Below are 18,182 nucleotides of genomic sequence, written 5' to 3'. Positions count from 1 at the left end.
AGGGTTTCTGCCTCTACCACCCTTTCAGGCAGAGAGTCCCAGAGCCCCAACCACCCTCAGGGTGAAGAAATTTCCCCGATCTCCTCTAAACCTCCCACCCAATTACTTTAAATCTATGTCCCCTGGTTGTTGACCCTCTGCCAAGGGAAACAGGTCCTTCCTATCCACTCTATCCAGGCCCCTCATAATTTTATACACCTCAATCAGGTCTCCCCTTAGCCTCCTCTGTTCAAAGAAAAATTTAAGAGCATTTTTAAATCAAACTCCTTTCTTTATAATGTTGTTACTCCAGATTAGCAAGGCGTTTTGTCAACCCACAGGCATGCTATAACCAAGACTGTGCCATTGTGAAGAGCACTACGATAGCAAAAACTAGCTCTACCGGGGTGTACCTTTTTAAACTGGAGTCAAAGGGATTGGATGGCACCACAAAACACAGACTAGTTATCACAAACAAGGGATTGAACCAGGACACGAGGGCGAATGAGAAGTGTAAAGCAAAAAAGCTCCCTTACTCTTTCCTCCTCAGGGATTACTTTCAATACAAAATATTGTTCCATTTCCATAAACAACTATTAAAATACTGATAGACTTTTCCATGCTAACGATTACTATTAAAGCTTTTTTAGTGACATGGTACAGCAGAGAAAATAAAATGCTGGTTCAAAGATTTTTACTTTGCTAGTCAACGAGTGTTTAAAGATTTATGTTACAGAAAGCTGACAATATTAAACACTCTGGCACACAATTTTCAAGTTAAGAAAATGCAAACTGGTCTATAAACAGAGAGGGAACATGAAAATAAAACTACCACCTGCGGCAGATGAAGCAACGGTTGGCATCAGTGGGGTTTGTGGGGTTCGCCCGGCGTGACCTCGGGTGATGTCGTAATTTGCAGCCATGGAGAAACCGGTGATGGGTGGACCTGTGGGAGGTGCAGAAAAGACAGGACCAGCAGGAGAGCCCATAGGGGATGCTGAAGGAGGAAAGCTTACAGGACTGCTGTAGGCTGGAGTACCAGAATGAGCAACAGCAGGATGAACAGGGGAAGCGACAGCAGGAGATCCAACAGCCAGGGGTGTAGAAGACCTCGCAGGAGGCATGTGGGGTCTAGGAGGAGGTGTGGAAAAGATTGAGGGTGGTAAAGCAGAGATGGAGGTGGTGATGGGATTAGATAAAGGGCTGGGTAGAACTGTCAACAGATAAGCCAAAAGAGAAACAAAAAAAGTGAAAAGTTTAAAAGCATATAAATCAGTAACATTGTTCTCATTCCTAAGCTCCACACTAACAGTACATTATGCACACCTGGATGGCTGGCAATTTGAAAAAAAAACACATAGTAATCCTGAGCTCAAAGTGCTTCAATTAAGTTGGAGAACTGGTGCGCATAAAAATCACATTTCTATTCAGTACAATGCAACTTTACATCCATAGAACCATCTGTGACATATCCCATTCTAAAGAATTGAGCACTCTAAAGACAAAGTTCTTACTTCAATATTTATTTTAGGCTTCTCTGTAGAGGAACATTACATGGATGTGCTCTAATATTAAAGGGAAATTTAGGCTCACATCCCACTTCAGATTTAAATATTTCTGAAAGATTCAACCCATTTTAAAGAGTTCCATGGTGGAATACAATACTTTTGTTTGTTAAATTTCATGTTTCTGCAAATTAAGTACATATTTAAAAAGGATTAAATAAAACATTTCACATTGCATCTTAATATCTAGATTAAAAACACAAATAACTTCAGAGGAATTTTCAGAGGCACAGAAATTATAGCGCAGAAGTCGGTTAATTGGCCCACTACATCTTGACTAACTCTTCGCCCATGCCATATACTGTATTCCATTACCCTGCCCTTTCCTTTTTAGATTTTCTCTTTTCAAATACTTAAATTTGCTTTTAAATGCTTTTGCAGTTTCTGCCTCCATAGCAACTTGGGGCAAAGCACTCCATAATGCAAAGAAAAATATTCTAACTTCCTCAGTTGTATTTTTCAGCTAATTAAATTCAGAATTACATAGAATGTACAGCACAGAAAGAGGCCATTCAGCCCAACTGGTCTATGTCGGTGTTTATACTCCACACAGCCTCCTCCCACCCCTCTTCGTCTCACTTCATCAGTATATTCTTCTATTTCATTCTCCCTCATGTGTTTATCCAGCTTCTCCTTAAATGCATCCATGCTATTCACTACTCCCCGTGGTAGCGAGTTTCACATTCTCACCACTCTCTGCGTAAAGAAGTTTCTCCTGAATTCCCTTAGATTTATTAGTGGTTATCTTATATTTACAGCCCCTACTTTTAGACATCCCCCAGAAGTGGAATCAACTTCTGTATGTTGATACCCTTGTTACTGATTTTCCAACAGAATCTTTCACAATCTTGAAAACCATTTTATACAGCAAATTACTTGAAAAAAATGTTTTCTTCAGAACTCCTTCATATCCAGAAAAGAGATATATATATTATATATATATATATATATATATATAATATATTAGTCAGTTATACAGAAGTCCCTATAATCCAATTAACTTATCGCATTGATCTAATTTTTCCAAAATGGCAATTAAAATCTTTAATGTACAGGAAAAGCTGCAAAATATATTTGTCTGATAGTATAAGATTTCCTTCTTGGTAGTTTATTTTATTAGTACTAATCTACTCACTGTATCTATCAGAGATTCTACGTCTGAAAAGTCCAATTTGTAACTTTAAATAGCAGTACCTGTGGAGACTGGGTGACTGCTTGCAGGCACGGAAGTGCTAGGTGGTGGGGTACTGGGGGGTGTTGTCTCAATCCCACTTTCCTCCATCATTTTTTTCTTCAATCACAATTTCCTGCAAGTAAACGAAAAACGAGATATTGTCTACCCACTAGAAAGAAAGACTTGCATTTATATAGCGCCTTCCACGACCTCAGGACTTACCAAAGCATTTTACAACCAATGAAATACTTTTGAAGTGTAGTCACTGCTGTAATATAAGAAACACAGCAGCCAATTTAGCACACAGCAAGCTCCCATAAACAGCAATGTGATAATCTTTTGTAGGTGTTGACTGAGGAATAAATATTGGCCAGGACACCAGGGAGAACCCACCTGCTCTTCTTCAAAATAGTGTCATGGGATCTTTTACATCCACCTCAGAGAACAGATGGGGACTCGGTTTAACATCTCATCCGAAAAACAGCACCTCCAACAGTGCAGGACTCCCTCAGTTCTGCACTGGGAGAGTCAGCCTAGATTTTTGTGCTCAAATCTCTGGAGTGGAACTTGAATCCACGACTTTGACAGGTGAGTGCTACCCACTGAGCCACAGCTGACATCCAGCATAAATTTGTGTACGATAAAAGGTTGAATTTATACTATAGTTACATTTCTCAACTTCAAATTAGATTGCATGGACAGCAGAAACAGTCCTTGCACTGAATTGACGCATTTATCCAACAATAAGGGAGTCACGACGAGAACAAGACCTGCCAGTCCATGGAATGCAAACAGTTGAATGGGACATCAGCACAAAAATATCACAGCAAATATTAGGCAGCATGGCATGCAGGCTGAGGCAGGAGGGCGAGGAGATCTTCATTAGATCAAAATCATGATGGTTTTTGATAGAGTAAATAAGAAGAAACTGTTTCCACTGGCAGGAAGGCCAGTAACCAGAGGACACAGATTTAAGGTAATTGGGAAAAGAACCAAAGAACAAGAAGAGAAGAGAATGTTTTTTTTCCGAGTTATGATGATCTGGAATTCACTGCATGAAAGGGTGATGGAAGCAGACAACAATAACTTTCAAAAGGGAGTTGGATATATACTTAAAAAGGAAAACTACTGCAGGGCTATAGGGAAAGAGCAGGGGAGTGGGACTAATTGAATAGTTCTTTCAAAGAGCCAGCACAGGCACGATGGGCCGAATAGCCACTTTGTGTGCCGTATGGTCTTATGAACTCTTAAATCAAGGAACCTGTTAGACACCAAAGTCTTTTGTGTGCTGAATTTACCATACAAGTTGTGATACTCCATTTTGTCACCAGCTTATACAGTGCTCACACCTGGTGACATTATGTATCAAGAGAAATTTAAAAGGACCCTTATTTGCACCCAAATGTCAAAAAATTTGTACGCACATCATATTTGAAAACCACAAATCAAGGGCAGAGAAGAGGATGGAGTTTAAGATTTGCAAAAGGATTTAGATCAGTATTGCAATGTGGACCTAGTCAATTCAATGCTAGAATGTACTTTCACGCATACTGGGTCTACCACAGTTACTTTGACAGCTCGACTCCGACAACATGGACTGTGTAGAAACCGAATGTCAATGATGGCTCAGCAAGTCTATCTCGTCAGTGTGGCCAGCCAAATATTTACTAGGTGTTTCCACTCATAACCCATTACAACTTGTGGTTTGATTTCAACTGCAAAACTACATTTGTTTGCAGTTAAGTGCATGATATAAACGATATAAAACATGTCGGAGATACAGCAGTTCCTGGCACGTGTCAAAAACTTTACATTCCTTCAGTTTGAGGTGAAGGAGGCATGCTGCCTCTGACCCTGAAAGTGGTGATAAGCAGAGGGGTATATCTTCACAGGTGCCCAGAAGTAATTGCCCAAAGTACCATTCTTCATGTACAACACAGAAAATGTATGTTCATGAACTATTTAATAGGTGAAGGGTGGCGGATGGGGATAGGGGAGCAAGAGGATAAATCAGGTGGAGCCTCAAACTACTCGTGAAACATCTGCTCGCATAAGCTGATTTCTCATTCCTAAATAGGGAAAGCCCTCCACCATTAATCTGTAACTCAAATCAGACTAGAGAGTGCTTCTCACCTCCCACGCAATACATATGCACAAAAGCTTGGATACAAAGGCTATTCGGTTGGGAGAGTACACCGTGAGTGAAGCATTGTCCTTCTCAAATCCAGCCCAGGATCGGGAGAAAGTTGTCTCCATGTTGGGTGCTAGCATCCGATGCAAAATGAATCTCAACTTCGTTCATTAGTGCAGGCATGCAGAACAAAGTTGGCACCAATTGGACAGAGACCATTAAGAATGCTTGGTATACTCGCCTTCATGTAGCAGAAATGTGCTTCTTGGGTTTTGGCAGAGGATGCTTCACTCTGCAACTGGCTCTACTGTAATCTAGTTGAGTGATTCTCAATGATCATTCAGTGCCCAAATGGAAACATGTTCTATTCCCAGGAACTGACCATCCTTCCCCGGTTGGGCTCACTTTATAATGCACAGCTGGACCAATTTTAGACTGTAAATGTTTGGACCAGTATACAAAATTGAAAATGTAGGATGAGCCTATATGAATTCACATACTGCAAATGTTGGTTCCTTGTTAGACCAGGACAATACAACTACTACAAATCAGATTATGTCCAACATACAGTTCTGTTTGCAGGAGATGAAATGCTGTGAAACCACAAAGTGAAAACAGTACAGTAAAGAACCGAAGTCACACTATGGAAAACGCTGGTAATCTGGCAATTTAAAAAAGCGAATTTGAATAGTCACGTTAAAGAACAGGAGACAATGGCTTTGACTCAAGGTTATAATGGAAACCAGGTCAAAATACAGGGTATGCAAACAGGAGGGACAGACCCTTAATACCAATGTTATATAAATAAGGAGTGACACACAAGATATCTATGGGCAGGTGAAAAGGAATTTTATAAGGTTATGATGGAATATTTACCAAACAGCTACATGCATAGGCTAAATAAGATCAGAAAGGTCAACACGTGGCTCAAAGACTGGTGTGGGAGAAATGGGTTTCGATTTATGGGGCACTGGCACCAGTGCTGGGGTAAGAGGGAGCTGTTCCGTTGGGATGGACTCCACTTGAACCATGCTGGGACTAGTGTCCTGGTAAATCAAATATATAGGGCTGTAGAGAGGGTTTTAAACTAAATAGTGTGTGCGTGGGGGGGTTCAGGTGAGCGGAAATTTAAAAGTCAAAGAGCAAGGCAGCGGTGGGAGAAATGATAACCAGAGTGTGACAGAATGTATAAAAATAAGAGTGTTTATCAGAAAGTGGGGTCAAAGCCGGGAACAATGGTAAAAGGAAAAAATTAAAAGCTCTTTATCTGAATGCACGCAGCATTGATAAGATAGATGAGTTGACGGCACAAATAGATATAAATGGGCATGATCTGATAGTCATTACAGAGACGTGGTTGCAAGGTGACCAAGACTGGGAACTGAATATTCAGGGTTATTTGACAATTCGGAAGAATAGACAAACGAAAAGGAGGTGGGATAGCTTTGTTAATGAAGAATGAGATCAGTGCAGTAGTGAGGAATGATATTGGCTCAGAAGATCAAGATGTAGAATCAGTTTGGGTGGAGATAAGAAACAATAAGGGGAAGAAGTCACTGGTGGGCATAGTCTATAGGCCTCCTAACAGTAGCTACACTGTTGGACGAAATATAAAGAAATAATAGAAGCTTGCAAAAAAGGTACAGCAATAATCATGGGTGATTTTAATCTTCATATTGATTGGACAAATCAATAGAGTGCATCAGAGATGGTTTCCTTGAACAGTACGTTGTGGAACCAACCAGGGAGCAGGCTATCTTGGATCTGATACTGTGTAATAAGACAGGATTAAGGAATGATCTCATAGTAAAGGATCCTCTAGGAAAGAGTGACCATAACATGGTTGAATTTCAAATTCAGTTGGAGGGTGAGAAAGTTGGACCTCAAACCAGTGCCCTAATCTTAAATAAAGGCGATTACAAAGGCATGAAGGCAGAGATATCTGTGGTTTGCTAAGGAAGTAAAGGATGGTATCAAATTTTTAAAATGAGCATGCAAAGTTGCCAAGATTAGTGGGAGGCCAGAGGATTGGGAAATTTTTAATAATCAGCAAAGGACGACTAAAAAAAATTATAAAGAGAGGGAAGATAAAGTATGAGAGTAAACTAGCAAGAAATAGAAAAACAGATAGTAAAAGCTTCTACAGATATATAAAAAAGGAAGAGAGTAGCTAAAGTAAACGTTGCTCCGTTAAGAGGATGAGACTGGGGAATTAATAATGGGGACCAGGGAAATGGCGGAGACTTTGAACAAATATTTTGTATCGGTATTCACGGTAAAGACATCCCAATAATAGATAATCCAGGGGCTGTAGGGAGGGAGGAATTTAAACCATCACAATCACTAAAGAAAAAGTACTCGGTAAAATAATGGGACTGATGGCTTACATCCTAGGGTCTTAAATGAAGTGGCTACAGAGATAGTGGATGCGTGGGTTGTAATCTACCAAAATTCCCTGGATTCTGGAAAGGTCCCAGCAGATTGGATAACCGCAAACGTAATACCCCTATTTAAAAATGGAAGACAGAAAGCAGGAAATTACAGACCAGTTAGCCCAACATCTGTTTTTGGTAAAATGCTGCAGTCCATTATTAAGGAAGCAGTAGCAGGACATTTGGAAAAACATAATAGTCAAGCAGAGTCAACATGGTTTTATGAAAGGGAAATCATGTTTGACAAATTTGCCGGAGTTCTTTGAGGATGTAACAAGCAGGGTGAATAAAGGGGAACCAGTGGATGTGGTGTATTTGGATTTCCAAACGGCATTCAATAAGGTGCCACATAAAAGGTTACTGCACAAGAGCCAACAGGGTTGGGGGTAATATTAGTCAATCCGTTATCCATGCTAACAGAAAACAGAGAGTGGGGATAAATGGGTAATTTTCCGATTGGCAAACGGTAACTAATGGGGTGCAATAGCGATCGGTGCTGTGGCCTCAACTGTTTACAATCTATATTAATGACTTGGATGAAGGGGCCAAATGTAATGTAGCCAAGTTTGCTGATGATATAAAGATAGAAACATAGAAAATAGGTGCAGGAATAGGCCATTCGGCCCTTCGAGCCTGCACCGCCATTCAATGAGTTCATGGCTGAACATGCAACTTCAGTACCCCATTCCTGCTTTCTCGCCATACCCCTTGATCCCCCTAGTTGTAAGGACTACATTTAACTCCTTTTTGAATATATTTAGTGAATTGGCCTCAACAACTTTCTGTGGTAGAGAATTCCACAGGTTCACCACACTCTGGGTGAAGAAGTTTCTCCTCATCTTGGTCCTAAATGGCTTACTCCTTATCCTTAGACTATGACCCCTGGTTCTGGACTTCCCCAACATTGGGAACATTCTTCCTGCATCTAACCTGTCTAAACCCGTCAGAATTTTAAACATTTCTATGAGATCCCCTCTCATTCTTCTAAATTCCAGTGAATACAAGCTCAGTTGATCCAGTCTTTCTTGATATGTCAGTCCCACCATCCCGGGAATCAGTCTGGTGAACCTTCGCTGCACTCTCTCAATAGCAAGAATGTTCTTCCTCAAGTTAGGAGGCCAAAACTGTACACAATACTCCAGGTGTGGCCTCACCAAGGCCCTGTACAACTGTAGTAACACCTCCCTGCCCCTGTACTCAAATCCCCTCACTATGAAGGCCAACATGTCAATTGCTTTCTTAACCGCCTGCTGTACCTGCATGCCAACCTTGGCATGGGTGGGAAAGCAAGTTGTGAGGAGGACAAAAATTCTGCAAAGGGATATAGACAAGTTAAGTGAGTGGGCAAGCATTTGGCAGATGGAATATAATGTGGGAAAGTGTGAGGTTATCCATTTTGGCATGAAAAATAAAAAAACAAATTATTTAAATGGAAACTACAAAATGCTGCAGTTCAGAGGGACCCGGGGGTCCTTGTGCATGAAACACTAAAAGTTAGTATGCAGGTACAGCAAGTAATCAAGGCGGCAAATAAAATGTTGCAAGGGGGATGAAGTATAAAAGCAGGGAAGTCCTGCTATAACTGTACAGGTATTGGTGATGCCACACCTGGAGTACTGCATACAGTTTGGTCTCCTTATTTAAGGAAGAATATACTTGCATTGGAGGCAGTTCAGTAAAGGTTCGCTAGGTTGATTCCGGAGATGAAGGGGTTGACTTAGGAAGAATGGATGAGCAGGTTGGGTCTATACTCATTGGAGTTTAAAAGAATGAGAGGTGATCTTATTGAAACATACAAAATACTGAGGGGGCTCGACAAGGTAGATGCGGAGAGGATGTTTCCACTCGTGGGGGAATCCTGAACTAGGAGGCATAGTTTAAGAATAAAGGGTCTCTCATTTAGAACTGAGATGAGGAGAAATTTCTTCTCTCAAAGTCCTAATTCTGTGAAATTCCCTGCCCCAGAGAGCTGTGGAGACGCGGTCATTGAATATATTTAAGGCGGAGATAGACAGATTTCTGATCAATAAGGGAGTGAAAAGTTATGGGGAACAGGCAGGGAAGTGGAACTGAGCGCAAAATCAGATCAGCCATGATCTTATTAAATGGAGGAGCAGGCTCGAGGGGCCTAATGGCCTACTCCTATTTCTTATGTTCTTACAAAAACATTCAAGCTCCAGAATACAGCAGTCCGCATTATTTGCGCTCTGCCACTGGATTCGATATAAATCCCCTCCATTACCAGCACACTGTAGCTATAGTACGCATCAGCTACAAGACTCTCAGTAACAACTCTCTAAACAACTAAGGCGGCCAGGAGCAACAAGATCCCGGGAATGCCATCATCTCCTGACTGGACGTATACTGCTGCTATTTCACTGTCCCTAGGTTAGATGCCAATGTTCCCTGTAATTATTTTTGGCAGCCGCACAGCCCTTTAAAATATCGGGCATGCACGGTTTTTGCATTAAAAAGCCAGCAGGCCGGCTGTGTGGGTTCTCTGGAGCGCTTAAAGGGAACATTCCTTACCTAGACCAGTTAGCCTAACATCTGTTGTTGGGAAAATGCTGGAATCCATTATAAGAAAGCAGTAGCGGGACATTTGGAAAAACATAATTCAATCAAGCAGAGTCAGCATGGTTTTATGAAGGGGAAATCATGTGACAAATTTGCTGGAATTCTTTGAGGATGTAATGAGCAGGATGGATAAGGGGGAACCAGTGGATGTGCTGTGTTTGGATTTCCCAAAGGCATTCATAAGATGCCACATAAAAGGTTACAGCACAAGATAAAAGCTCACATGGTTGGGGGTAATTAACATGGATAGAGGATTGGCTAACTAACAGAAAACAGAGTCAGGATAAATGGGTAATTTTCCGGTTGGCAAACAGTGACTAGTGGGGTGCAACAGGGATCAGTGCTGGGGCCTCAACTATTTACAATCTATATTAATGACATGGATGAAGGGACCGAGTGCAATATAGCCAAGTTTGCTGATGATACAAAGATAAGTGGGAAAGCAAATTGTGAGGACACAAAAAATCTGCAAAGAGATATAGACAGGCTAAGTGAGTGGGCAAAAATTTGGCAGATGGAGTAAAACGTGGGAAAATGTGAGGTCATCCCCTTTGGCAGAAAAAATAGAAAAGCAAATTATAATTTAAATGGAGAAAAATTGCAAAGTGCTGCAGTACAACTGAGATGAGGAGGAATTTCTCCTCAGAGGGTTGTAAATCTGTGGAATTCTCTGCCCCAGAGAGCTGTGGAGGTTGGATCATTGAATATATTTAAGGTGGGGATTGACAGATTTTTGAGCAATAAGGGAGTAAAGGGTTATGGGGACCGGGCAGAGAAGTGGAGCGGAGGCCATGATCAGATCAGCCATGATCTTATTGAATGGTGGAGCAGGCTCGAATTGCCAAATGGCCTAACTCCTGCTCCGAATTTGTTATGTTCTTGTGTTCTAGCACCATCCTCACCTCACAGTAGTACAGGAGCATTTATCAGGATCAAAAGGAATGGGCAATAAATGCAGCTTTGCCAATATTGCCCTCAAAATCTCAAGCACATCTGCACTTCTATACATGACCAGCTGTGTCTCAACGATTAGGGAGTTAAACATAGAAAATAGGTGCAGGAGTAGGCCATTCAGCCCTTCGAGCCTGCACCACCATTCAATATCATGGCTGATCGTTCACCTCAGTACTTCTTTCCTGCTTTCTCTCCATACCCCTTGATCCGTTTAGCCAAAAGGGCCATATCTAACTCTCTCTTGAATATATCCAATGAACTGGCCTCAACAACTCTCTGCGGTAGAGAATTCCACAGGTTAACAACTCTGAGTGAAGAAGTTTCTCCTCATCTCGGTCCTAAATGGCTTACCCCTTATCCTTAGACTGTTCTGGACTTCCCCAATATCGGAAACATTCTTCCTGCATCTAACCTGTCCAGTCCAGAATTTTATATGTTTCTATGAGATCCCCTCTCATCCTTCTAAACTCCAGTGAATACAGGCCCAGTTGATCCAGCCTTTCCTCATATGTCAGTCCTGCCATCCCAAGAATCAGTCTGGTGAACCTTCGCTGCACTCCCTCAATGCCCTTCCTCAGATTAGGAGACCAAAACTGAACACAATATTCCAGGTGAGGCCTCACTAAGGCCCTGTACAACTGCAGTACGATCTCCCTGCTCCAATACTCAAATCCCCTAGCTATGAAGGCCAACATACCATTTGCCTTCTTCACTGCCTGCTGTACCTGCATGCCAACTTTCAATGACTGATGTACCATACCACCCAGGTCTCGTTGCACCTCCCCTTTTCCTAATCTGCCACCATTCAGATAATATTCTGCCTTCGTGTTTTTGCCACCAAAGTGGATAACCTCACATTTATCTGCATTATACTGTATCTGCCATGCGTTTGCCCACTCACCTAACCTGTCCAAGTCACCTTGCAGCCTCTTAGCGTCCTCCTTACAGCTCACACCGCCACCCAGCTTAGTGTCATCTGCAAACTTGGAGATATTACACTCAATTCCTTCATCTAAATCATTAATGTATATTGTAAATAACTGTGTTCCCAGCACTGAGCCCTGCCGCACCCCACTAGTCACTGCCTGCCATTCTGAAAAGGACCCGCTTATCCCAACTCTGTTTCCTGTCTGCCAACCAGTTCTCTATCCACGTCAGTACATTACCCCCAATACCATGTGCTTTAATTCTGCACACCAATCTCTTGTGTGGGACCTTGTCAAAATCCTTTTGAAAGTCCAAACACACCACATCCACTAGTTCTCCCTTGTCCACTCTACCAGTTACATCCTCAAAAAATTCTAGAAGATTTGTCAAGCATGATTTCCCTTTCATAAATCTATGCTGACTTGGACCGATCCAGTCACCGTTTTCCAAATGCGCTGCTATTTCATCTTTAATAATTAATTCCAACATTCTCCCCACTACTGATGTCAGGCTAACCGGTCTATAATTACCCGTTTTCTCGCTCCCTCCTTTCTTAAAAACTGGTGTTACATTAGCTACCCTCCAGTCCATAGGAACTGATCCAGAGTCGATAAGACTGTTGGAAAATGATCACCAACTCATCCACTGTTTCTAGGGCCACTTCCTTAAGTATGCTGGGATGCAGACTATCAGACCCCAGGGATTTATCGGCCTTCAATCCCATCAATTTCCCTAACACAATTTCCCGCCCAATAAGGAGTTCCTTCAGTTCCTCCTTCTCACTAGAGCCTCGGTCCCCCAGTATTTCCAGAAGATTATTTGTGTCTTCCTTCGTTAAGACAGAACCAAAGTATTTGTTCAACTGGTCTGCCATTTTTCTTCCCCATTATAAATTCACCTGAATCTGACTGCAAGGGACCTACGTTTGTCTTCACTAATCTTTTTCTCTTCACATATCTATAGAAGCTTTTGCAGTCAGTTTTTATGTTCCCAGCAAGCTTCCTCTCATACTCGATTTTCCCCCTCCTACTTAAACCCTTTGTCCTCCTCTGATGAATTATACATTTCTCCCAGTCGTCAGGTTTGCTGCTTTTTCTGGCCAATTTATATGCCTCTTCCTTGGATTTAACACTATCCTTAATTTCCCTTGTCAGCCACAGTTGAGCCACCTTCCCCGTTTTATTTTTACTCCAGACAGGGATGTACAATTGTTGAAGTTCATCCATGTGATCTTTAAACGTTTGCCATTGCCTATCCACCGTCAACCCTTTAAGTATCATTTGGCAATCTATTCTAGCCAATTCACATCTCATATCATCGAATTTACCTTTCCTTAAGTTCAGGACCCTAGTCTCTGAATTAACACTGTCACTCTCCATCTTAATAAAGAATTGTACCGTATTATGGTGACACTTCCCCAAGGGGCCTCGCACAATACGATTGCTAATTAGTCCTTTCTCATTACACATCACCCAGTCTAGGATGGCCAGCCTCTAGTTGGTTCCTCGACATATTGGTCTAGAAAACCATCCCTAATACACTCCAGGAAATCCTCCTCCACCGCATTGCTACCAGTTTGGTTAGCCCAAATCAAATGTAGATTAGGGAGACATCTAATCCCTCTTCAAACTAATATTTAGTGGACCTCTGACTAGTGAATCAGGTGGTCACAAAAATAAAGATTTAAATAAGCACATCAGACAGACAGAAATAAAGTTAGATAGATAGATCTAGATAGGCAGATAGAGACACTTGCATTATATAGTGCCTTTCACAACCTCAGGGCCTCCCAAAGTGATTTACAACCAATGAAGTACTTTTGGTGTAGTCACTGTTATAATGTAGAAAACATGGCGGCCAATATTCACACAGCAAGATCCCATAAACAGCATTGAGATAATGACCAGATGTGCTTTTAGTGATCATCAGTTCAGGGATAAATATTGGCCAGAATACCAGGAGTAACTCCCTGACTGTTCACAACCTATGAGTCATATTTGACCCTGAAATGAGCTTCCGACCACATATCCACAGGATAACTAAGACCGTGTATTTTCACCTCCGTCGCATCACCCATCTCTATCCTTACCTCAGCTCAACTGCTGAAGCCCTTATTCATGCTTGTTACCTCTAGACTTGACTATTCCAATGCACTACTGGCTGACCTCCCACATTTTACTCTACGTAAACTAGAGGTGATCCAAAACTCGGCTGCCCGTGTCCTAACTTGCACCAAGTCCCGCTCACCCCTGTGGTCGCTGACCGATAATAGCTTCCTTATTTTCAAATTCCTCCATGGCCTCGCCCCTCCCCATCTCTGTAATCTCCTCCAGCCCCTGAACCCCACCCACCCACCAAAAATATCTGCCCTCCCAAATCATTGAATTCTGCCCTCATGAGCACCACTGGTTATAATCGCTCAACCATTGGTGGCCGTGCAGTCTGTTGCCTGGGCCCCTGCCTAAACCTCTCCACCTCTCTCCTTCAAGACGCTCCTCAAAACATACTACTTTGACCAAGTTTTTGGTCACTTGCACTAATTTCTACTTATGCAACTCGATGTCAAATTTTAACCTCATAATACTCCTGTGAAGTGCCTTGGGACGTTTCACGATGTTAAAGGCTCTATACAAATAAAAGTTGTTGTTGAAATAGTGACATGGGATCTTTTACTTCCACCTGAGAGCAGATGGGGACGCAGTTTAACGTTTCATCAGAAAGACGGCACCTCTGACCGTGCAGCACTCCCTCAGCACTGCACTGGAGTGTCAGCCTGGATTTTTGGGGTTCTAGTCTCTGGAGTGGGACTTGAACCCACAACGCTCTGACTGTAGATAAGAGAGAGTGGGAGTGCTACGGATGAAGGGCGGTCCTTGGCGGAATCGGATCCGCTGCAGGCCGGGGCAAGTGTGCTGCCGGGGTCCAGCTGCAGGCACCCGGACCCGGAGGAGCGAGATGGCACTGGAGCGGCGCGGCCGCCCCCACGTCTCCGGAGCTGGAGCAGCGGGGGAACAAGACCCGTCCAGCCCAGCCTGGCCCCGAGGCCCGCTCCTCTGACCTCTCCCCGCCCAGGGACCCCGGCAAACTCGTCAGCAGCTCCGAGAGCGCCCCGGCCTCGGTTAACAGAAGGAGCCGACTCTCTCACCTGCTCACCTCCGCCGCACGGCCACTGGACTGCACAAGATGGCCGCGTCACCACAGCAACGTCGGTAAGAGCCACGTCACCGCCCTCTGCGTCATCACGTCAAAGACGCTACTCGTCGTGTCATCACGGCAAAAGCGGCGGCCGCCACGTCAACAGCAGTTACGTCACAAGCTTTTACGTCACCGCAATAGGGTCTCCACCTGCCGCGTCCTTACAAAAGATCTTAAAGGGGTCACGCCCTCACTGACACCCATAGATCCTCCTCACTCACACCCATTGACCTCCCCACCCTCATTCACACCCATAGACCCCCTCACCCTCACTTACACCCATAGACCCCCACATCCTCACTGACCCCCATTGACCCCCACATCCTCACTGACACCCATATAACACGCACACCGTCACGCACACCCATAGACCACCACCCCCCCCCCCCCCCCCCGCCCCACACCCTCACCGTCCCCACAGGAGCAGGAGTAGCCCATTCGGCCCCTCGAGCCTGCTCCGCCATTCAATAACATGGCTGATCCTCTACCTCAACTCCACATTCTGAAACTATCCCCATATCCCTTGATTCCCTTAATATCCAAAAATCTATCAATCCCTGTCTTGACTATACTAAAAAACTGAGCCTCCACAGCCCTCTTGGGTACAGAATTCCAAAGATTCACCACCTTCTGAGTGAAGAAGTTTCTCATCTCAGTCCTAAATGGTTGACCCCTTATTCTGAGTCTGTGACCCCAGGTTCTAGACTGCTCAGCAAGAGGAAACATCCTCCTTGCACCTACCCTGTCAAGACCTGTAAGAATTTTGTATGTTTCAATGAGATCACCTCTTATTCTTCTAAACTCGAGAAAATATAGGCCTAGTCTACTCAATCCCTCCTCATAGGACAATCCCTCATCCCAGGAATCAGTCTGGTGAACCTTCGTTGCACTCCCTCAATGGCAAGTATATCCTTCCTTAGGTAAGGAGACCAAAACTGTACACAATACTCCAGATGCAGTCTTACCAGGGCCCTATATAACTGCAGTAGGATGTCTTTACTCTTATACTCAAATCCTCTTGTAATAAAGGCCAACATACTATTTGCTTTCTTAATTGCTTGCTGTACCGACATGTTAACTTTCAGCGATTCATTTACAAGAACATCTAAGTCCAACATTTCCAAAATCTCTCACCATTTAAAAAATACTCTGCTTTTCTATTTTTCCTACCAAAGTGGATAACTTCACATTTCTCCACATTATATTCCATTTGCCATGTTCTTGCCCACTCACTTAGCCTGTCTATATCCCCTTGAAGCATCTGCATCCTCCTCACAACTTACATTCCCATTTACTTTGTATCAGCAGCTAACTTGGATATATTACATTTGATCCCCTCATCTAAATCATTGATATAGACTGTGAAATCTGGGGCCTGTTGAAATCTCGACCTCCGAAAAGAATGACTCCGACACTTACAGCTCCGGCAGAAGTTTCTTTAATTTACTTGCTAGCAAGGGGCAGGTTACACTCAGTCAATGGCTAAGTGAACACCTCCCAAATGGTACAGCTTCACGAGATATTTATACAGTAAAACCCAAGTTATGGCCTCTCCCTGTGTATTGGCTCTGTCTCGTAGTCAGTGAATACAGATAAAGAGTTAATTACTACATCCTTGTCCTGACATGGTTTCCAGATATTTCCTTTTGTCAGGGTTATTAGTTGGCCAGCCGGCCATTACTCCATGAGAATGAGGTAATGAGCTATTACCTGTCTTGCATTGTGTCAGGATTGTTCAATTTCCTAGTCAGTTTATCTGTTTGCATCAAATGGATGAGGTCTCTACAAGAGATAATGGCTGGTGGTTTGAGTCTAGAAGAAAAGGGTGGTGTGACATGGAACTCTTGTCGTGTAGACAATAGGAGAGCACCATGGGGGGGTACTTGTCTCAGCATGACTTGTCTCCTACCTGTCTGATGGCCATCAGCCATCTCAAATCAGGTTTAGCTGTTTATGCAAGCTGACTGCTAAAATGCAGAAAGTTCTGGAAGGGCCAGGACTCCATTTTGTTATATATATATTGCAAAGGGCACACAAATACCGTATGGTATCAGCTTAGATAAAAATACATTTCCACATTCCCCCATTTTGTCCTTCACAAGGACAACTCAATCCATTCTGATCTTGTACAGTCTCTCCATTTCCATTTCCACACAACAGCCTTTAGCAGTTGTTGCTACCATAACTCTAGCCGTGGTCTCGGTAGGTAACATAGTTTCTCCCACCCTGGCACAGCAACACTTAACAACGACAAATAATAGATACAGGGTGAAGACTATCAGCAGGAGTATGATCAAACCCTGTACCACAGATTTCCCTAGGGATCCCAACCATCCCGATGCCCAACCCCACAAGGTGATACCATTCTGGCCAACTGTCTGTTTATACTCTATTACCTTTTCCCTGATGTATTCAGCTAGACTGCCGATTTCTTCTGATTTATCTGGGATATACGTACAGCATTCTTCACCTATTAATGCGCGTGTCCCTCCCTCCTTGGCTAGGAGATAATCTAAGGCCATACAATTTTGGAGAGCCACTGTTCGAATAGCTACCATTTCATCATTTACCCCTTCAAAGGCTTGGGAAGTTGCATTGGCTACTGATTCGACTAAGTTAGCCAGTTCCCGTAACTGCCATTCGGTCGATGCTATTCCATAGGGTGGCACCATTACTTGAATATTCCGTTTAGCCCTGTCAAATCCCGTTTAAATCTATGACTTCCATAGGCATCCCTTAGAGTCTTTATTGATCTGATAAAGGGTACCACATATCCTAAGTAACAGGACCCTGTCCAGTTGGCTGGTAACCATGGGTAGGCTTTATGGCCACAAATAAAGTAGGTGCAATTATAGGACGTCAGCTCCTGGTCCTTTCGCGCCATCCCTACTCGAGTGGTCTCACCTTCCCACCCTTCACCTGAGGCTTTGTTATGGACCATTGTCCAGCCAACGGTTGCTATCTTTCTCCCATCAGTGGGATTAGTTGTGGCTTGCCATTTAGTCATTTGGGAACACTTGCTGCGTCCCATTTCTGGTCCTTTAGTCTCATTACTCACTAGGCATATTATACCTTCAGGATTTCCTATTCTGGGAGTAATGCTTAGGAAGGGAGGCTGATGGTTATTATCATAATTGGGCTGGTACCATCCCTGGAAAGCTGTAAGTTTATACCCTGCCAACCTCCATTCTGTTTGCTCCTTCATTTCTGGCCCCTTAGTTAGGTTTGTCCTATTTTGCACTATCAAC

At 43.2% G+C, this 18,182-nt stretch overlaps 1 protein-coding gene across 3 annotated transcripts in view; it reads right to left on the bottom strand.

The window, feature by feature from the left end:
* prrc1 (proline-rich coiled-coil 1) overlaps window positions 1-14,968 on the bottom strand; it is a 38,826-nt gene extending 23,858 nt beyond the window's left edge. The window contains exons 1-3 of one of the 3 annotated variants that reach the window (XM_070887099.1): window positions 14,885-14,968; window positions 2,739-2,851; window positions 812-1,192 (exon numbers count right to left, since the gene is read on the bottom strand). In XM_070887099.1, the coding sequence (XP_070743200.1) occupies window positions 812-1,192; window positions 2,739-2,829 (472 nt within the window). In that variant the 5' untranslated portion in view covers window positions 2,830-2,851; window positions 14,885-14,968. Of the gene's footprint in view, window positions 1-811; window positions 1,193-2,738; window positions 2,852-7,236; window positions 7,261-14,884 lie in introns of those variants that run through there. The other 2 variants (XM_070887118.1, XM_070887108.1) reach the window with 2 other exon arrangements.
* Between the last annotated feature and the right edge of the window lie 3,214 nt (window positions 14,969-18,182).

The sequence above is a fragment of the Pristiophorus japonicus genome, chromosome 1, assembly GCF_044704955.1.
Source record: "Pristiophorus japonicus isolate sPriJap1 chromosome 1, sPriJap1.hap1, whole genome shotgun sequence".
NCBI lineage: Eukaryota > Metazoa > Chordata > Chondrichthyes > Pristiophoridae > Pristiophorus > Pristiophorus japonicus.
Note: the sequence above shows the minus strand (reverse complement) of the source record. Positions and strands in the feature narration are given on the sequence as shown.